This window comes from Tachysurus vachellii, chromosome 3, assembly GCF_030014155.1.
Source record: "Tachysurus vachellii isolate PV-2020 chromosome 3, HZAU_Pvac_v1, whole genome shotgun sequence".
Taxonomy (NCBI): domain Eukaryota; kingdom Metazoa; phylum Chordata; class Actinopteri; order Siluriformes; family Bagridae; genus Tachysurus; species Tachysurus vachellii.
Window position 1 is genome coordinate 8473019 of NC_083462.1, and position 23343 is coordinate 8496361.

The window sequence follows — 23343 nt, forward strand, 5'->3', positions numbered from 1 at the left end:
TGAAGTTTGGGCAAACTTTACCTGGTCATTTCTTTCAATCTTTAAGTGACCAGGTGATCATATGCTTCTGTTGCAGAATCTGATGTTTTCTCCTGCTGTTGTAGCTCATCTGACATCTCAAGGTTTGGTATCTTATGCTTTATGGGATGTTTTTCAGCTCACCATGGTTTTAAAGAGTGTCCATTTGAGTTTCCCCTAAACTTCCTGTTAGCTCAGACCTCTCTGACCTCTCTCATCAACACGGTGCTTCCAACACAGGTCCATTTTGTATCATAGCACTTGTTATACATAGCTGCATTTCTAAACCGTAAGCATTATTTTCTAGATATTTATAGCATACATTTTTATAGTATGTAAAAGAACGAAACTTATCCTTGTTTGAAAATATTGAATACTTTATTATTTTTGTGTCAGTACATAAGTAGACATGTAATTTTTTTTAATCCATATAAATTGTATAATTTCGTATAGAACAGCAGAAACATGCTAGCCCTCATGAAGCATTGTTTTATGAACATCAAGTAACACAGACTCTGTGGTTTACACACGAACGTTCATCCTGAAGCCCATGCGTCAGAGTAAATATGTGGGACAATGATATATGTGACCGTGTCAGTTCTGCTTAATTACAACACAATATAATGTAAATTCCTCTGTTATGTTATTAGCATCTCTCTCTTTTAAGTGCTTTAAGGCTTGGCGTTCTGGTATCACAGTTGGGAATGCTATAGAAGTAGCCACAACACAAACCTATGTACAAGAGCTGTAGATTTAAATCATTAACACCGTAAAGGCATGATTAAGGATTTTTCAGTGTTGCGACAAATTTATTGTAGTCTACATCCAGTGTACATAACACTTATTAAACCTTATTTTTTTCATCAACAACGAGAGATTACCATAGTTTTCCTTTCATTCAGATCTATTCGTTACTTACAAACAGTTTACAGTCCAAGCACAGGGACGAGCAGATGAAGATTCAAGACCTTGCTCAAGTGTCCATCAGTGTCTTACTGGGAGTCAGAGGATGTGAACTCATAACCTTATTGTTACTATTACTAAAAAATGTATGATGAACACTAATATAACAACAATATGTATTTATTATGTATTTTATATATACTATATATATATATATATATATACTATATATATATATATATATATATATATATATATATATATATATATATATATATATATATATATATATAATGAGGAATAAAACACAAAGTGGCATGCTGTCATAGGAAAATAATCAGCAACAAGGATGTCTGACACCTCGCATTACCATAAAATATATTATTTTCCAATAACACCATCATCTGAAGTGTTTTATATCTCTTTATAACACAGCAAATAACCTATTAAAGGATGGTACCTTTTTATCCATTTAGAGTAACATTTAATGTTGTGGACAACAAAACAAGTTAGCTGATGTTACATTACTGAAGCAGCTATAAACAGTAATTAATTTAATTATTAATAAAAAATTAATAATCAAACAAAAAGCTGCAGCTTGTCTTGTTAACGAGAAACCCGTCTCTCTGTCTTTCACGTTGAAAAACTTCAAGGAACAGCTTTACATCTGTCTGTTACAAAGCGCTGACACAGGAGACTCCTTCATAAAATGCTAAATAATCAGTTTCTGTTGCACATCCAACATATAAGTCTCTGTGTAAGAAAACGGATTCGAACAAGAGCTTTAACACCGTATAAACCTGTGTAGCGGGAAATGATTCCCGAAATCGATTCAGAAATAAATCAATCAACTTTCTGACCAATCAGAATTGAGAATCCAACAGCACTCCTTATTATTATTAAGTGTTTAATAATGAACGCTTAGATATTATAGACATTTTATTCGTTTTAACCTTGAAATAATCTGGTCTTACTGACCGCTAATCGAAACATTTCTAAGTGCTTATTTGTAAAAAAAAAAAAAAAAAGAAGAATTATCTTCCACAAGAATAAGAACATTTAAAGGTTGAATTTACTTCCTTTTTACTGACGTTTCATTATGGTTCATTTTTTATTCCATCAGCCTAAATGAAAAACAAAGGCTTCTTGTGTTTGGGGATTGGGAATGTGGTGAAATATGGCACAGTCAGAGAGTCTGGATTGTAAAGAAGAAATGAAATATGCAGTACCGATCAAAAGTTTAAGCACGTACGTTTGAAATGTATTTCATCAACGTCTTAATATAAATACTCATAAAAAAAAAACTCCCGTCAGACTTCAGACCCCTTATTCTCATAATGACATGTTTTAATTAAAACGAGTTAAAGAATACTGAATAACAGTTACTGAGTAATATGATCAACTGAACCATAAGCCAAGAGAAGTAAAAGGCTTAGAATATGTTTCTACGCCAGTTTTAAATATAAAGATTATATAAGATAACCTGGCCTTCACAGTCTCGGGAGAAAAAGGAGGCAACAAGGGCTCTGTGCTTAGGACGCCTTCAACACTGTAAGAAAAGCTGGTAATGACAAGAGCGTGAAAATATTTACAGAGAATTTATGCTATTTCTTTCTCACCGCATAATTTCATCACAGGTGATGTTTTCAACATTACAATCATCTTCATTCATTTGTTTATCTTAAGGAACTGCTTTATCCCGTTTAGGGTCATACTTATTTTTAATTTTTTTTTCCTGCATGGATTTGGGGAGTTTTGGGGACTACAACTGGAGAACGCTTAGATATTATAGACATTTTATTCATTTTAACCTTGAAATAATTTTTATTTGTAAAAATAAGAATTATCTGCCACAAGAATAAGAACATTTAAAGGTTGAATTTACTTACTATTTACTGACGTTTCATTATGGTTCACAGGAACCGGACACGTGTGAAACTAAACAAAGGCAGGATCGAACCTGGGACCCTGGAGCTGTAAAAACGTGTGTTGAATCTTACTGTATATTGTATATAAATCTTAAAGGTTCATTTACTGGCTCCTTCTATGAAAGCCATGTGTACAATAACCTACAAATATCTTCATAATGTTATCGTGTTAATTACACTATAATCGTTGTTATAATTCTATGACTATGAAAAGGCGTTCATAGCAATATCTGTAATTATTTAAAAATGAATTCAAATGCATTATAAGCAGCATTTATAACTCATTAGAGCACCAAATCCAAGTAAACCCCAGCTCTGGCTTGCATAGTACATTATAGATTATTATCATATTGAATTTCAATTTTAAGTGTAGATTATTGACTGACAAAAGACATCATAGCCAAATTATAATTTCTTATAAGCGGTAATTGTGTAAAAAAAATCAAATCTATTTTTACACAAAGCCATTTATTAAATTAGTTCCATCAAGCCCGAAACCTTTTTTTTTTTCAGACGTTGTAATGTCAGCCTAAAGTTAGCCTCACGCTAACAATTCCTAATGCTTATATACTGTAGATACCTAAACCATTGTGTATAATGCTGTTCGAGTGCATTACATGATATGAATGTGTTCATAGTTAATTGTAGATATGACCTTCATAGGAAGCTTTTCTATTATTGACTGGGTTAAAGCAGGAATGTGGCTGATTTCAGAATATTTTAAGCTGTCCTACTTGAGAATTTATGAAAGAGTTACCAAGAGTCGGCCATTTTACATTCTCACTCACAGTTTAGGTTTTTTTTTTTTTTGTAAGTGATTTTAAATCTATTCCATTTAGATTTATATATCCATTATATCCATCTATGTATATATATATAATCATATATATATTCTCCATTCCATGTCCAGAATATATATATATATATATAATGGAATATAATGGATGGAATATCCGAAATGACTAGTAAATGTAAATGTCTTTAACAGAGCCTATACTGATGTTGAGAGGAGAGTTTGGTTATTTCTTTCTGATTATTTTGTGGGTCATGTGTGGGACAAGCTCTGGTCAATGCAGCAGAACAATGCTTAGGAACACTGTGGCCTCGTTCTCATTTACTGGCTCACGTTGTATCCGTTAGAGCAGAAACTTAGCGGCAGGAAAGCGATGATCTGTGGAAGGGAAAACATAATCCTCTCTGCCTTATGTAAGCTGCCCAGACACGATATTGATAGCGGCCATTTTTCACCCGGCGGCCCTCCTGCTTTCTCCCCACCGGCCAAGGTTAATTAGCAGTTATTAGAGGAGAAGTACAGAGCTTCTTCTGCTGGCAGTTGGGGGTGGCATGACAAATGAAGGAACAGACGACTCCGTTTGGCTGCCACTATGACAATGTAACGGTCGTATGTCTGGACGGGAGGTGAGGGGTGTGTGTGTGTGTGTGTGTGTGTGGGTGGGGGGTGTTTCAATGCAGTAGGACTCCTTCAAGTACCCTTCAACCCACTTGATTAACACTGCCATCAATCAGTGACGCAGCTGAATACAAATCGTTGCCGAGAAGAGCTGCATGATATACTGCTTCTTAAACGGAATCTCAAACTTTAATCTCAATAATTGGAAATTGAGATAACAATGCAGTATATCTGATGGCTGATATATGTAATAAATACATAAACAAGCCCTTGAACGTGTCACCAAGTGGTTTATCATGTGCTGTTGTATTGATTAATACAAAGTAAAAAGTAAAGTCTTCACCCAGGATTCAACACTGGGTGTTCAAATATCACAGCAAAGAACACAACCACAGTATGCAGCAATATTATTATTGCTAATATGCACAACATGCAGCCAGGTTGTAGTAATTATAATGATTAGGGATGCTACCCGATACTGGCACACCATGAATTATTTCTTCTAGTAAATCACTCTAATACCAGCATCCGATAGAACATTATATTATGTAATGTGAGTATACATCATTGCTCAAATTAACAGGCAACATGAAAAGACTAAACTAAAGTAGTCAAAGCAGACCGTATACTGTGCTCTGTAAAAAATACCACAACATATTCCTTTAACACCAGAAACCAGAGAGAGGAGTACGTACTGTAGTAAGCGCTAGCCATGTGAGAAAAAATGTCTCTGGATAACGCAAGGTGAGTAAAAATAGCCGCACTTACCCATTATGAGTTATCGACAACGAAGGATTCTGAAGAATGAAACCTATTGTAATTACAGCTGTATTGAAACACGTTTCCAAAGTAGAACAAAACCCACTCTGCTCTGCAATCCAACACCATCGAAAGTAACTAACATGGCTAGCTAATGCACCTCATTTAAAATCAGCTCGCTAACGTAATAAAGAACAAGCTTAGTGGTGAAAGTGTATGTTGACGTGTTCGCAAGCTTTTCATGGCTGCTGTATATACAGGAAACATAAACAGAGCAAAATAAAATATGAAACAAACAGAAAACGCATTGAAACATGGTTTGAAAAACGGTATCGACGGGGTAGCATCGCTAATAATTATAGACCCAGTAACAACATGAATTTATAAGTAACACATATTACAAAAAAAGTTTGAAGTAATAGTTTGGTGCTTATTCTAGAGCATACAAACTAACTCTTGGATCTAAATGTTAAATAAATGAATTCCTATTAATGATATTGTGTGTCAACAGATATCAAGCATTATTAAAAGCTGTACTGCCTCTGCGTCCGACACATTCCTCATATTTGCCCGCCCTGTCGTGGTACAAATCAATTCTTTCTAGACCTCTGACCTGCATTAAGCATGTTCTTATTGCTTCCTGTAAACTGACGACTTGTTGAGTTTGTCCCTGGAGGACGAAGTCCGCGTCAGCGACTGTGCTGTAAGTGACAAGTCCATCTGTCCTGACACTCCAATAACGTGCTGTCAAACCGCTCCCTCATCTCGCATACTTCACTTAAGCTGTCAAACCATAAATTTATTACACAAGAATGAGACAAGAGGGCGTCGAAGGTCTTGAAGGAGATGGGACACTGGTAAGGAAACGCTTCGGAGGAAAGGCACCGGAATCTCTAATGGAGCCATACGTCACAGCAGAAGCATAATTATAGCAGTACTCATAAAACATGAGCGTTACCAGGTAATGAGAAGCAAAGCAACTTAATAAATACTCTACGTTTATATACTCATCATCGACGGCAAGCTGTTTGAGTTACTCAAGGCGCACGAGTGATTAAATATATTCCCCATCACTGCATTAATATAATATACGTATATATCGTCTATATATCGCAATGGGATTGATGTGGATGGTGTGATGGATGAGGTTCAGCGTGAGCCACTGTGTTATTCATCCTCTGGTTTTTAACTCGAATGCCCTGAGAGCGAGAGAGTGCTTATGGAGAGAGATCGTACTGCACCAATACACATTATCACGTTTACAGCGGTGCCTCCTTTTCAGGGTGGAAAAGAAACCTCAAGCGAGGAAAAATGAGTTGGAAGAAAAGGAAATGCATGACGAAAAGAGGAACCAAATGGCAAAAAAAAAAGATAAAAAAAAAATAGAGAATATGCAGAGAGAAAGACAGAGATACGTGAAATAGCTTCAGTTTATCCCCTTCCTCATATGATCCTGTTTCAGCACTGATAAGAAGAGAAAGCTTTTGGGAAAAAAATTGTTCCCCTTCATTCATAGCACGATTCCGGTTTATTATCGTCTTCCCTCAAAGGCGATGACACATTTTGCTTATCTGTGCGAGGCGGCGCTGGAGGCAGAGTGTCCTGGGATTTCTAGCTCTCTCTTCTCAGAGCTTAGGGAACGTCTCTGTTTGGAGCCAGACCCGAGGGAACGCCCGGTCATGCACTTTTCAATTCTCAGGTCTTGGCTTCATTCTTCAGATGTGCTCAAGTGGACTCGCCAAATGTGCTAGAGTGTATCATAGTCTTTGTGTACTTCGTAGACAAGCACCAAGGGGTCCGTATTTGTTGATAGGATGTGGTATTAAAAAGTCTTTTCAAATGAAGATGGGCACTCGTGTTTCACAATAATGTCATTTGATGGCTTTCCGGTATGTCTCAGCTCTGTGGGAGAACATATCAACAATAAGAAGCCAAAAGATAAACAGTGTATGTCAGAGCACTGCAGACAGAATTTAAATCAGGACTGCAAATAAATTGATAATGAAGATCTGATATTAAATATAGAATGACTACAAGGGACCTGTTCTCTGTTCACTCAGTGTTCAGGATGTATATCAGAAAAAGAGCTTATGTCACATTCCAAATGCATGCCTCTGGCAAACGCTCCAAATCACCAAAGCAACCTACATCAGGAACTGTTTCTGTCTCTGAACCATCAGAGACATCACCAGATTTCTGATTACAGGCACCTGGACTTTGCAGACTCACTCCAAACATACACATTATCTAAAATTTAGTAACCTGTTTCCGGACATACCAAGCCTTCGTTAACTGTTGGTGCTTTATTTATTTTTGCGCTTTATTTGCTTGGGATTTTTGGATACCAATTGTCACACTGTTTGCTAATGGCCTGACCTTTTTCCCTGTCCTTAGATCTGGTCTCAGTCTCATATTCTTGGAACTTCGGTGGCATGACAGCATCATATTTGCGCATAAACCATTATGTTACAATTCTAAAGAAAATTCTGCTATACTCCTCAAACCTAACTCAAAGTGGACTTACAATAGCATTACAAAATCTCTCGGAAACTCAATGTTAAATTTATTAGGTTTAATACTAAGCATAATTATAAAAAACATGTGGCTTTAAACATGTGGTGAAATGTTATATATCGTCGCTGTCAGGCGGAATCCTCGTATCTCCAAAACCGTTATTTTTCAGGAAATTAAAAAAACGCCGTACCTTATCTGCAGTGCACAGGGTTTAGTCCGCGTTGCAGTGGATTGTCTTGCGCTAAATTCCTGTCCTCAGACGTGCACCAGAACTAGCGGGGGTCAAGATTTTTTTTTCTTTGAGCCCAGTGTTTTGAATACATTTGCCTCAGAAGACGTGTTGATTCGTTTCGACTCTTCTTGAGGAGAAATATGCCGTGAAGCTCTCCCGCGGAGTGAGGAAGAGGTGGACAGTTGAAGTGTCCAATGGAGTTATGAGATTTGCACTCAAGCTATTTTCAAGACTTTAGATTGGTTAATAACTTGTAAAAATAACAGACCCACGTGGGGACTGACCAATAGCATCGATATGTGAAAAAATATGAAATTGACCAAATTTGGACATACGAGGTTTCCGCCCGACAGCGACGATATATTGGAATAAAGTACATGGAATATATCATACATGTATAAATAGACGTACATGTCCTGAGGCTGAAGCCTGTTATTGCCTGTCATTGGTTAGACCTTGCTGCGCAGTAGACCCCCTGTAGGGTGCTCGGGGGTGCTGCACTCTGACGAGTTCTTGGCTTTGTCCTTGTTGTTGTTGGGCTCGTTGTCTTTAATGATGTCGTACTGACGGCAGAAGAGAGCTATTACACCTGTAAAGAGACAGTTCGGATTAAAGGCAGTCCCAAATCCAGTCGTGATGTCACTGACTTCAAACTTATCAAACATGGCTAATGAGACCTGATCATGTCTATTTTTGTCTATGGCAAGGGTGATTAAACTTTTCAATACTGTGGGCCTTTTCATCAGGAGTTAAATTTAACAGACCCCAAAGATTACTTTTAGCTTGGCTGATTTCATGACCTTGTTTGATTACACCTTGAGTTGAATTTTCCTCCTCGGTCACTGTTTTGAACCAAAGAAATTCAAAGTATTTGTCAGTGTACGTTCAAAATATCATTGTACGTTTAACACAAGCTTCATAAATTAGGCTGTTTCAAATATTTGTCCATTGTTGCTATCAGGTGCACTATGTAGGCTGCACATCTCATGTTTCTGTTGACGAATGTTGAGCTTGATGGTATCTATAGACACTGATCTATAAAACTAGCATGAAGATGTTTTTTCGGCTAGCAGATTAGTTATAGACTTTGTCACGTAACATCATTTTGGGTAATTTACATGCAGCACTTTGAACATGTGTACAAGAATATATTGTGCTAACGAGCTAACATTAACCAAGCTTAACAAAATAAACCTATACTAAATGCAGAGATTGTATCAGAAAAATACAAAGAAAATGGCATAAGCCTAGAATGACTTCTGGGTAATTTCTGCTCCTGAAGTCTTCATCCTTCATTCTTCATCTAACACACACCTAGCAAACTTCTTTCAAGCTAATTACAATAGCGTTTGGGAGTTTTCTCAAGAGGAAATGGCTAGAGTGTGTTATTGGAAAGCTGGGCTTGAAAAAGGTTGAAGTGGAGAGAGGAACTCAGGGATAGTGATGGATGGGGGGTGTCAGGAGGAGGAAGGAGATAATAGAAAAGCTGAAGATGGATCTCTGTACATTTGGGCAAATGTTACTAACCAATTATAAATGAGCTCTGAAAGTGTGAAGCCGGCTTTTGTTGTTCTTAGCTGTTCTGCAAACATCAGTAGTGAACATTTATTCTGGACTGTTTCATGTTTTCTCTGTGTTAACATGTTCATTTCAACCTAATGAAGGGCTTGTTAATTAGCCAGAGTTGAGTCAGGTGGTACAGCACCCTCTCTCTTTCTGTGTCTCTTTCCATCTTTCGCACTGTCTCTCTCTTACACACCATTACATTTGGGTTAGTGGGCCAATCTATCATTGGCATCATTATGAGAACTCAGCAATGCAAATGGCAATATTGCAAGAACAATTTACAAATTGAATGGCACAGCCCTTAAGATGTATGTACTGTATATCCAACAAATCTCAAGATTCACATCCTGATCATTGCCACATTGGCCAGTTTTCCTCCCGAATGGTTTTACAAACAAAATGTCCTGGGGTTGTTGGATAGAAATTATGATTCAAAGTTAAAGTCTAATGCAATGGTAGTCTAATAGTGACTACCATTCATTCATTCATTCATTCATTCATTCATTTTCTACCACTTATCCGAACTACCTCGGGTCACGGGGAGCCTGTGCCTATCTCAGGCGTCATTGGGCATCAAGGCAGACACCCTGGACGGAGTGCCAACCCATCGCAGGGCACACACACACACACACACTCTCATTCACTCACACAATCACACACTACGGACAATTTTCCAGAGATGCCAATCAACCTACCATGCATGTCTTTGGACCGGGGGAGGAAACCGGAGTACCTGGAGGAAACCCCCGAGGCACGGGGAGAACATGCAAACTCCACACACACAAGGTGGAGGCGGGAATCGAACCCCCAACCCTGGAGGTGTGAGGCGAACGTGCTAACCACTAAGCCTAGTGACTACCAATGACTCAAATTTAGATTTGGTTTATCTAGGGAATTTATTTAGTGTATTTGAAACCCATATAGTTTGTAACGGAATGGCATCTGTGTTAAGTTGTAAAATGTGCAAATAAATTATATACTGGATAAAGTTTTGATTTTGAAAGCAATTTAAGAATCCACAAATAACTTTGCAACTAGCAACTACCGCTACTACTGCTATAAATAATTGACCTGCCGCTACTACAACGAGAGCTGTCACGTTTTCTAACACATTCGTTGTCATTAAATGCATCCATGAAACTGCGACTTTATCACATCCACATACAATACATTACTTGTCAATGCCAGTGTGTGAGAAAACTGTGCTTTTTATTTTTGTATATTATTTGAAAATCTGAGTATTTGTGTATACGCGACCTCCTGTAGAGTTATAACACTTGTTATAAATATTTAGAAATATACTTGCTTGCTTCAGAGGGTCTCTGACTGCTAAGAGTTGAGAAAGGTGACTGCATTGAGATGACAACTGCTACTACTACTGGAGAAAGAAGAATGTTGTTGATTAAAACTTAAATCTTTTGGTGTAAATGTGTTACCTGCCCACATGATCAGGACCACTACTATGATGATTAGCTCTCCGGCCCTCAACTGTGCCTGACCGACCTCCTTCATTGTTACATCATCTGACAAGATACACAAACACAAGGGAACACGGTTAGACTGTATTTCAGCAAACATGACTCATAATATTACTCAGTTTTAAACATTACCTAAGAATGTACAGTATGTTTTAAAAGGGAAAAGTATGTATTTTAATCATCTAGATGTGAAGTGGTGTGTTTACTAATGAGAAGACTAATGAGTTGCTGAGGACTTTGATCATGAGCTGTGATCAGCCACTGGAAATGGAAGGTTTCTTTCAAGAGATGTTTCTCTCCTTCCGGTCCTGTCTTATATCAGGAGACCATCCTTCTTGGCAGTAGATGTAAAGTGCTTGGTGGTAATTAGGAGCATTTGCAAATTCCCTATTTGTGTTAGCCTCTGATGAGCCCTGGAGGACAGACCAGCTGGATTGACAGAACATCCTTTAACAAAGGAACTCATCTGTTTTTGCTCAAAGCTGAAAAGTTATTGTTTTTTTTCATGCTTCTGAAGCTGTACTTTTTTTTTCTCTGTCTGCCTGTCAATGCAGATGCATGTCATAAGTCCAGAACAAAAAAGCAACATGAGGCCACTTCACCTTGAAACAGGAGGCGTATGGTGAAAAGATTAACTGTCTGTGCTCATTAGCCACCCTCCAGCTATTTGAAATGAAGTGAAGCGGAAGACTTGCTCGATTAACTGGAGAGAAACACAAGTGCTAATGGCTGATTACGGAACTGTGTTTTTAATAAACACCTGTCTGTCACCGTTGATATGTTGCATCAAAAGTGTGTAAACTAGCCATAAACAATCTCCGTTAGCAACAATGTCTGTATGTGCATTTCTGCTTCAGTCAAAAAAAACATCAGTTTTCTGCAACTTTAAAACTGTTTCCATCCTCTACCGAATATGCAAATGTTAACGACTTAACTCATTATGATCAACACAACACAGCTGCTTATGTACACAGTAAACGTTGTAATTAATTTTGAAAGGCGCAATCAACATGTCACTTGTTCATCTATTACGCTGCCTACAGAAAAATATTCTTGGACTTCTCCTGCCATTCTCCTGAAGTCTAAACCATTTTATATGACTCATTGTAAAAGGTTTTGAGAAAACAACACGGGGTCATTCTCAGAAATGGATGTGGGAGTCAAACAAAACATTGCACATTCTCTGGCATTTTGTGGTGAAAAGCTGCTGGAAAGATATCTTCATTTTTTTTCTTCACTGTAATTGGGGCATCATTTACATCATTCTCCAGGACAACGTGAACCGTATCGGAGCTCTACCTGAAATATCAGAAACGATGAATAATAAAACGGTTGCCGCAGGTTTACTGAATATCTGGGTCACTAAATGTATTTTAAAACATAAACCTAGACAATATTATGGGATGTGTAGATAGGGCAGGACAACCTGCAATAAATGCTGACATTTTCACTTTGAATTTGAGTGTATTCTTAGAGTAGCAGTATGAAAGCCACCCTGCTGCGTTTATGCATGAATCGATGTTAATGATCTGGCTGCAAACCATTTTCTAGCTCGCTTTTCATCATATGCTGAATCCAGCCTCAGTTTTTAATGCATGCGGTCAATATCCTACGTCTGGCAACTATGGAGAGTAATGAAGTAGAGTATACTTGAATATTTTCGACTTCAGACTATAAATCTATAAGAAAAAGCATTAATTGTATACTTTTACATAGAATACTTAAGCAAAATTGCATATAAGGCCATCCTTAAAAATATTCTTGTTTGCCGTAACCCGACCGACCCTGTCAATTTAGGACTGACTCAATTTTATTTATTTTCTTTTGCTTTAAGTCCGAACGACTTGCCGGTTGTAAATTTGCGTTAAGACCGACCTTTTTTTTTATACTCTTCAAAACAAAAGCAATGAAATAATATTAACGGGTTCAGGCACCATAATACATCTAAAAATTCATTAAAACAGCTCGACACCGCTTTAACTTGGCACAAAGTTCTGGAAAAACTGTGTCCAGCATCAAAATAAGGTTTGCAATGATGCGCCCGAAGGCACGGGTTGAAGACCCAGTCAGTGACGTCACGATATGCTAATTTGTTTAAACCAAAATATTTTTAAGGATGGCCTAAGTGTAAATTTTTGGGATAATTTACTTATCCGAATTTATATAGCATGTTTGTGACATACACCCATAATATCTATATGGTACTGTGAATATACTGCATCAATTTGGGAGTCCCTGAAAAATACCCACATTATACACTTCATTATATAACACTTTTTAACATTTACTTTTAATCCTTAAACACAATATTGTACTAGTCTTTTAGTCCAAAGAGTCCACTTTGTCTTTGCCAGTAAAGAAGTTCTGATAACACTGATAACAAATGATAACACTGGATTGACGTTTCAACTTACCAGGACTTTTGGAGGCCATTTTTTCCGACTCTTTTGGTGTGCGGAAAAGGACAGGGTCACTAGGAGGGCTTGTGCCACTCATGCTGATAGACTGCACATGGACAATGTACTCTGTATCAGCCTCCAAATCCCATAATGCACATGAGCGAGTGGTAGTGTTCACTTCCTGGATGAAACGCATCATGCGCACGTCCTTCTTCTAAAATATACAGACAGGAAGGAAGACATTTGAGAGTACTAGTACTGCCAAAAAAACATGTTACAAGAGTGTGAGAAAAACTATAATCAGTACCAAATTCAGTACCAAAGAATGATTTAAATTGTTGTATTTCCCATATATTTATTCACACCAGGTCCCCATCAGGTCTCCTGACATGGGGCACCCCCCACCCCTCAATGAGTCCGCATGTCAGATGTTATCTTAAGATTGTACAGTAAACGGTTATGTATTTCATTGGAATATTTAGACATGGCCTATTACCATGCATGAAGGAATTTCATGAATAAATATGTTATATATTTAAAGAACAATCCTTGCTCAAGGGCCCAACAGCAGCAGCTCGGCAATACCATGATTCGGCTTGAATCACCATCTTCTTGAACCCAGGGTCTTAACTTTTGAGCCACCACTGCCTCTATTCTTCACAGAACACTGTACACCATAGTGGACCAGAATCAATATTGCACAATGGAAAAAACTCCAGCTCACTCGTCATATAAATAGATATTATACTGATATCTTTATCTTTATATTTTATCTGGCCATAAAATGGAAAACATGAACTTAGTGTAGTGTGGAAACTGTCATGCCTTCTTTTGAACCAATGATGTTAGTTCCTCAGGACTATTATACACTGTTGTAGAAATGACATTATTTATATTTACACTATTTACTGTAAAGTGTCACCCAAATGAGGATGAGGTTTCCTCTCAGGGTTTCTTCCTTTTATCATCTCAGGGAGTTTTTCCCTGCCGCAGTCACCTCCGGCTTGTTCATTAGGGATAGGGATAAATATATAGTATTTTATTCATTCATTCATTCATTCATTCATTCATTTTCTACCGCTTATCCGAACTACCTCGGGTCACGGGGAGCCTGTGCCTATCTCAGGCGTCATTGGACATCAAGGCAGGATACACCCTGGATGGAGTGCCAACCCATCACAGGGCACACACACACACACTCTCATTCACTCACGCAATCACACACTACGGACAATTTTCCAGAGATGCCAATCAACCTACCATGCATGTCTTTGGACCGGGGGAGGAAACCGGAGTAACCGGAGGAAACCCCCGAGGCACGGGGAGAACATGCAAACTCCACACACACAAGGTGGAGGCGGGAATCGAACCCCCAACCCTGGAGGTGTGAGGCGAACGTGCTAACCACTAAGCCACCGTGCCCACATTTTTATTCTTATTTTTTCTTATTATTATTATGATATATTTATTTCTTTTTTTCTCTCTTTCTTTTTTTTTCTTTCTTTTTTCCATACTTATGTAAAACTGCTTTGAGACCATTGGAAATTGTTAAACGCGCTATACAAATGAATTGAATTGTGGAACAGTTTTCAGAAGCAAAGCTAGTCATTGATAATCAGTATTGCAGTTCCTTGCACCCGTACCATGTACTTAAACTGTTTCCCATATTTAATGTTACAGCATGGGACTGAGATGGTCTAGAAGTGGGATTATATGTCATGACTCTACACCACGGTGCAGTCAAAACAAGTCCAGGTGAAGATTCTGGAAAAGTATTAAACAGGATTTGTAATGATATATTAATAAATAATCCATTCATTTTAAAATTGGACTGGAATTTAACCATAACAACAGGTTTAGAGCCTTATACTCGTACTCTATACGTATTGAATCCACTTCTTTAACCAAAACAAGAATGAGCAAGAGGACGTGTGTGACATAGAAAGGACTTTTATATCCCGCATGCATTTTGTCACGGTCACAATTTGATGACTTTGTTGTTAGTGCTCAGCAAAAAAAAGGGAAAACTTTGCTACTTCATAAGGAAAGTGCACTTGTGGCTGTTGTATACTGGAATGAAAGGAAGTAGAAGAGGCCATTGTTGGCTTGGTATTAAAACTCAGGCATAGCATTTGGTCTGGGAATTTGGTGACAAGCTGTAATGGCTTTGCGCTTTAACAGATGGTGATTCTGCTTTTCATTACTGGAGCACACAGAGTACCAGCGCATCTCCCCTGACTGCTCTCTCTCTTTCTCTCTCTTTCTCTCTCTCTCTATGTATCTATCTATCTCTCTGTCTCTCTCTCACACACACACACACACGTGTGCATCTGCTAACGTTTTCTACACAATGTCTAAAATGTATATGCTGTCCATACTGGGTCTATATGCTATATACTTAAATATCCACATGGACAAAAATGAATTACCTACAATGCTCTTAAACACATTTCATACATCAGTACCTGCTGTGTGATGGCAAAGCCGATGACCGGATCTCCCTCTAGGATGTCCCATGTGACCACAGCCGCATTGCCCTCTAAGGTCTTGATGGTTACATTCAGTGGGGCGGATAGGCTGTCTAAAGAGACCAAAGTAGATACAGTCAGGTGTTGAAAGAGTCACTCTTTTCCACAGCTTTAACTTATACACACAGAAAAATCTCAACAAGTTAAAGCTGGAAATATCACAGACACTCATTTCTAACACCAAATAAGATGGTGTGTGTGCTTCAGATTGTGGAAACACTCCACTGCTCAACCTGGTCTGAGGTCACGCTCAATCGATAGTTCCATTACACTCCGCTTTTATTTACTCATGTGGGAGCTCTTAGATTGGTATCTGAATGTGCCTTAGAGTGTTAAATAGCCTACAAATAAAAAGCATGCAGCCATCTTTTCTTTGGCAGTAAATTTTGCTTTTATGCATAAAATAAGCATCATGCAGTGAGAAGAATTTGCATTGTTATGACTGTGTGTGTCATTTGGCTGCATAATAATGCAGTGATGAATAAATCAGCTCAGTTAACACCTAGTTATCTCTAAAGTTCTCGGAGCCCAGATAGTCAGCATTGCATTATTTATAAAAGCATCCCGAATTCACATCCATTAAAATACAGACAACAAAAAAGGTCAGCTAAAAGACGTGTCTTCCAAATTATGCATTAAGTGACACACACACACACACACACACTGTTGTTTTTGCCAAAATTTAGACTTGATGATATCATGCTGTGGGGAAGGCACATGCTATTTCTGTAACGGAATCAGAATTGTTTATTTGCCAAATGCAAGTTGCACAAATATATTTTCTCCATGCAAAAGCCAATAGTCCATTAAATAGAAATGTTTAAATCTAAAATCGCTGGAAACATCGAAAACATTACAAAAAAAAAACCCAGGTGTAGAAATGCCACCAGTGTCAGCATGATGTCTGAGTTCTGGCTCTAGTGCTTCCTCAACCTCAGCTACTCATCACTCGAGTTTGAACTGGTCTAGGTTCAGGTTCAGGACTACTGAATAGATTGGTGACGAAGTGGTTTGATGAACACAAAAATAAATTTGAACATATCCCATGGCCTGCACCAGATCTGTATATTATTAAGCCACTTTGAGGGCGTTTTAGAGGAGAAACCTTTTTCTCCACCATCATCACATTGTGACCTTGCCACTGTTCTACAAGAGGAATGGATCAAAATCCCTGTGGCCGCTATGCATGACATCTGTCTGAGCTGACAGATATCCAGAAGTCCTGCACAGCGGCCACAGGGATTTTGATCCATTCCTCTTGTAGAACAGTTTCTATGTTACTATGCAGTCTAAGTGTATTGCACTTGTATATTAGTTAGAATAGAATAGAAGGCTTTATTTTGTCACATATTCATTACAGCACAGTGAAATCCTTTCTTTATATATCCCAGCTTTGGTGGTTGGTGTCAGAGCACAGGGTCAGCCATGATACAGCACCTCTGGAGCAGGGAGGGTTAAGGGCCTTGTTCAGGAGCCCAACAGTGGCAGCTTGGCAGTGCTGGGAACCCCTATACTCTGATTAACACCCCAGAGCCTTAACCGCTTGAGCCACCACCGCTTGTTAAAGGATCCATGCGAGAGTTACAGTCTGAGGACAGAAGCTGTGCAGATGACAATTAATCCCAATCTTTACAGCTGCAACTCTTGACCTTTCACTCTGGGATGTTGCCTGCTTTGTGTCTTGTATTAGCTCTTCAGGACAAACGATGTACAGCTCTCTAAATTTGTTCAGCAAGGACTTTCTACGATTTCAACAATTCACTGTGAAACCTAAAACTGTGCAATACAGTGAATCCTTCGTCATTACGACTGTGATTTACCAGAAATAAAGTCTTCCCTGTATGTGAAACAGAGCCATTTCTACCAAAGAGAATATTGACTGGCAATCAAAGTTAATGACACAGTGATAAAGTTTACATAAACTAAATTGCTGAGTGACATTTCCTATGCAGTGTTATTTGTTATTCCTGTCCAAGTGCGTTTAATTAGTCGAACGTGTTTCGTCAGCTCACTGGATGTTCATGGGTGAGTCGTATTCCCTATGAACACGGCGTGCTGAAGCAAACACTAATGGTCTGTTCTCAAGACTAATGTGTTGAACATCTTGATTGACTCCTGGTTTACCCAGAACTTTTCCTCGTAATCCATCTTCTCAATCCGGCGTCATTACTTTTAATCTTCTGCTTCCTCATGATCGTTTTTTTTGTTGGTAAGAGCTTGTTATCTTCTCTATATCTTGCTTCCAAAATGTGGTTCCAGCTCTGTGGTATGAATAAGTGACCACAATATTGTAAATACTAGTTCTTACCTCACTTGAAAGCCATTTTCTCAATGTGGATACTGAACTTTTCCTAGTCTTGAATACTTCAAATTAAAATGCATTAAAATGAGTCAATTATCATAGATTAGGATTAAAAAAAAGTGGTCATGTTGTTCTTTTTTAAATGAATTCACTTGGAAGTAACAGTTATTGTAGTAGATGGGCAGAAGCAAGACACTAATAAACACAACGTTTATGTGAGGAATAACACGCTGATGGAATGACGGTGAATTTAAATAATCAATGACAGGGTGGGGGGGCACGGTGGCTTAGTGGTTAGCACGTTCGCCTCACACCTCCAGGGTTGGGGGTTCGATTCCCGCCTCCGCCTTGTGTGTGTGGAGTTTGCATGTTCTCCCTGTGCCTCGGGGGTTTCCTCCAGGTACTCCGGTTTCCTCCCCCGGTCCAAAGACATGCATGGTAGGTTGATTGGCATCTCTGGAAAATTGTCCGTAGTGTGTGATTGCGTGAGTGAATGAGAGTGTGTGTGTGTGCCCTGTGATGGGTTGGCACTCCGTCCAGGGTGTATCCTGCCTTGATGCCCGATGACGTCTGAGATAGGCACAGGCTCCCCGTGACCCGAGGTAGTTCGGATAAGCGGTAGAAGATGAATGAATGAATGAATGAATGAATGAATGAATGAATGAATGAATGACACGGTGGTGTGATGCGGACCTTTGTGCAAAGAGCTCCTTTTTATACCACAAATCACAACATATCATACTCTTTATCCATTTATTGTGATGTCTGTATATTTATAATGTTGTGCCCTCTGCATAAAAAAACGAGACTTACCGGTTTCTCTTTTTTTAACCTGCTGTTAAAATGAATAAAACAGAGCTTTTAATGCTGCTGAGTAACTACAAAGCTATAAAACACTACTTAATAACTTATGAAGTCTTTCCTGTGAAGTATAAATTGAGGTAAATACAGTTTTACTTGCGATGACACGTAATGACACTGGAGGCTTCTTTGAAAAATGATAATAATAATCATAACAATAATAAGAATAAGATGGAGATACTGGATACGGTAGAAGTGATATGAGACGATAGAGATGATAAAGAATAAGAACAAGCGCGTTCGGCGGCTCAGAGCTGTGCTATTAAAGATCATTCGGTCTCCTTCTGACCAATCAGAAACAAGAATTTAGAAGCTCTGTAGTATAAATAGCTTCAATCCATCATGTTCTTTATTTGTCATGGTTGCTTGGATACACAATTATCTTCACATTACTGATTTCTAATAAGTTTTCTCTTGAGTTGTTTACTAGAAAATAGCTTGTTTTTTTTCTGTTTGCCATTTGCTCATAATGCTATCCTCCTTCAAGCTGGCTGTAATTTGCTTGTATGAGAGAACAGATTTTTCTTCTCTGGGTTACAGTGGAAATATATAAAAATAGATAAAAATAATACATCGCTGATTAATGTGTGTAGTGCCGTTTTTTTTTATGTCACACAGATGCTGGTAAGTTTGTACATTGTGCTCGAATTTAGACGATTGCACCGCTGCCGAAAACCACATCTAGACTCGAAATATTACCCTGCGTCAACATCAGATAAAAGCATCGGCACCTTCGTAAGTCATTTATTAAAATGCTGTGAAAACTAACAAAGAAATGACACTCATGTAGTGACCTGCTAGGACTTCTAAAGGGTGTATATTGTCCATGTTTACATTAGGAGTCACACACGGTCAGTTCTACAGCACACTAAAACCTTTCAATCACAGTTTCACACAGTTTCATCTCCTTCTGCTTTCTTTCACCAGTTTCTCAGTGGCCGTGTGTGTGTGTCTGTGTGTGTGTGTGTGTGTGTGTGTGTGTGTGTGTCTGTGTGTGTGTGTGTGTGTGATTGGGTGATGATACATAGCCAGGTCACCACTTCGCCATCTGAGCCTGCTGCAGTGATTTATTCTGCCAGGACTGAAAGCTCAGGATCCTGGCATGGATCGACTTCCTCCTGAGCCCTTGGCCAAGCCAGGTCTCGTAAATATGCATCCTCTCAACATCTATCTCTAGCCTGGGCCGGCTAAAGAAAGTATTTTCATCCCGAAACCTACAACAACACACAATACGTCGAGATCTTTGTGCTATTTCCTAGTAACGTGTCAGTTTTCTTTGAAACATACAGGTGTAGCATGTCAGTGTAGGCATTCATAACTGCACAACGTTGCATTGTTCGTGTGTTAGAATCTGATTGCGGACAGCTTTTTAGATTTTTTTTAACAATCAACCACAAAAGAGTGAAGTAAGAGGGATCAGACCTGTCTGATTAGTGGATACGCAGCTGGAGCAGTAGTTATCTATATCCCAATTACAGCCAATGATCTCAACCTCACTGTCATTAGCTTATACAGTGCTGCAACTGTGTCAATGTTAAACATGGAAGTTTAGATGCAGTAAGTGAGTGTATCACTCTGAAATATCATCTGTTTTACACACACAATGTGCAAATAATTTGTATCTGTACGTATAATTTATGTGAATACGTGCATGAAATCCTCTAGTAATTGCCACCAGTTAAGCTGCACAAAAGTCAGCCATTACGTATTACAGAGTAATAATAAAGGTCAGGAGCAATAAAATTGCGCAGTGAAAGGGAATTTTCTTCACACAGAAAAGTTTCTTGAGAAATTTTCTGACATCAATTACTCACACAGCGAACGTAACCGAATAGTCTCTAAAAGTGAAAAGTAATTATGGACCTTTTCAAAGTGTCCGTATCTGCCCAGATATATCTCAGCTACTGTGGAGAGGGTGCTCACAATAGGCACATATCCAACTTTGACAATTTCAGGGGATAACTTGCGCAAAAGGTTTTGCTGAGCGTATGACATGCTGAGAATAACCCGAGTCACTCTCAGAAGGAAACGTAAGTATTTTTAGAAGAAGGAGAATCAGCCTTAATTTTGTCATATCTACATTACAGTGCAGTAAAATCGTTTACTTTGCATGTTCCAGTTTGTTAGGAATTCAGAGCACAGATCAGAGCACAGGGTCATCTATGATCCCGGGACCCTGGAGCAGAGAGGGTTAAGGGCCTTTCTCAAGGGCCCACTGCTGGCAGCTTGGATGTGCTGGGGTTTGAACCTCCAACCTTCTGGTAAGTAATCCAGAGCCGTTACTTTTGGGACAAACAAGGTATTTGTCTTGAGGCAGTGGTGACTCAACTGGTTAAGGCTCTGGGTTGTTGATCAGGGTTCAAGGCCCAGCACAGCCAAGCTGCTACTGCTGGGCCCTCAACCCTCCCTGCTCCAGGGGCGCTGTATCATAGCTGCCCCTGCACTCTGACCCCAACCTCCTCAGTTGGGGTATGTGAAGAAAAGAATTCCACTGTGCTGTAATGTATATGTGGCGATAATAAAGGCTTCTATGCCCCCGTTCTTCTTCTTGTTCCTGGGGTGGGACCATCAAGGGTACATGATGTGTGTTTTAGTGTGTTTGTTTTATCTTGAAAAAATATATATTGTGTATCTTTAATTGCCGTTTAGTGTCGGTGTTAATTATGTCCAATTATGTTCCTTCAATTTTTTTAAAGGTTCCCTTGATTCTACAAGGAGAAACACAGTTTGCTAGCTTTGTTTATACAGCATGTACACCGAAGCAATGATTTACTAAAGGTTTGTGTGTGTAAAAACAGAGAAATGCGTCTTTTAAATGAGCACAAAATATCCAGTGAATATTTGGCTATGGCTACACATAAGTGCAATACGCAGCATGGTGTCTATGCAAAGATATTAGTTTAGTTCCTGCAGTGTGACTTACTGCAACCTAAATGTCAGTTGGCTGAGCAAATCAATACCACTAAAGGGCAGATATTAAATCCATACAAAGAAGTATTTTGCCTTTACAAGACAAAATAAAAAAAAAACATATATATAAATAAATAAATAAAAACATCATTTTAGTCTCTCGATATAATGAGAAGCCATCTTGGGAGCCAATAATCACTAGCCTAAACCTGGTGAAGTTATGGAAGCGTTTTTCATGATACCTAATCACATACGTGTGGCACGTTTCTTAGAGCATCTCTAAGATCCAGACTACAGATAAATCTTGTTTCCTTCTCTCCTGCTTTGCATGGCATCAGACACACAAGTGTAAAGCCCAAGCAAAACATGCAGCAACAAGCAAGTTACAAGAACGCACATGCAACTGAGTTTGATTACAAGTTTAAACATTATTATTAATGAAAGAAGAAATACGATAGAGAAGATAGAGTGCTGTTATGGGAGAATGATCGATGATGAGGTGGTGTGATTCATCCTGATTGTGATAATGAAGCCGTTTATTCGTGTCTCTAATTGTTTTATTTCACTTATACCACAGCAATATTAATTAAAGTTTGACATACCTTGCATACCTTGTGTTAGGGAACATTCTCCTATTATAGCACGTATAAACTCGTCACAGACTCTATGTAACAAAGCAATTTCATGTTATTTTATATGTTTATATCAAGCAACCTGCAAGTCCCTGTGTAACCTATGTAAGCCCTGGGTAAGAATATATTCTTCTTTTGTCTATTCTTTTACTTTGCATTTCCTTTTTATTGTACAGTAAATTGCATTTATTTTTCGATCATTTGATATTTGTATCTTATATTTTGTTTTACTTTTAAATACTTTTAAAACTTTATATCAGTTTCTTTTATACCCGAACATTTGTAAAATAGCATTTCAGTACATTTCAGTACTGTGCGTTATTACGTGAAATAATACCTACAGCATGAAAATGATGCAAACAGCAAAATAAAGAGAAATCCGTCTTTATTGTTCTACACAGAATATCAATAACAACTGAAGTGATATAATGACTCGGTTTCATCACATGGTCCTGCACTGTGCTATTAAATATTTCAGCATTTGCCTCGGCACTGTGTAAAGTGTCTGCAAACATTATTACAGAAGAATAGTGTCGGTAATGACAACTAAGCAATTTCACTGATATTGTCATGCTCCTGTGCCTGACATAATATCAGAAAAAAGTGCTTACCATGGATTTCTGAACACTTTTCAGTACATTTCTGATGTCTTTTTCCCCCTCACATTGTGCCGTATATATTGTGAGTGTCTGCTGCACGACTGACTGGTTGAGCGGATTAAGCCGCTGATTGCCGAATTTAAAATCTCAGCCAAATGCGTCACTTTCTCTTCAAGTCTGACATGATGACTCCGTCAGCAAAGACATTCTGGAGTTTAACCCTTAATGTCCAAGGAGCTTGTCTACAGGTCCAGATGAAATTCCATCACTCTCACAACCGCACACATTTCCAATCAGTTTGAC

At 38.5% G+C, this 23343-nt stretch overlaps 1 protein-coding gene across 2 annotated transcripts in view; it reads right to left on the bottom strand.

The window, feature by feature from the left end:
- Positions 1-1383: 1383 nt before the first annotated feature.
- Positions 1384-23343, bottom strand: part of fndc5b (fibronectin type III domain containing 5b) — a 24695-nt gene continuing 2735 nt past the window's right edge. The window contains exons 2-6 of one of the 2 annotated variants that reach the window (XR_009648066.1): positions 15674-15789; positions 13224-13422; positions 10768-10854; positions 8159-8354; positions 1384-6921 (exon numbers count right to left, since the gene is read on the bottom strand). Coding sequence is in view for 1 of the 2 variants with exons in the window: in XM_060865636.1 (XP_060721619.1) it covers positions 8215-8354; positions 10768-10854; positions 13224-13422; positions 15674-15789 (542 nt within the window). In the remaining variant the exon portion in view is untranslated. The remainder of the gene's footprint in view (positions 6922-8158; positions 8355-10767; positions 10855-13223; positions 13423-15673; positions 15790-23343) is intronic. The other variant, XM_060865636.1, reaches the window with a different exon arrangement.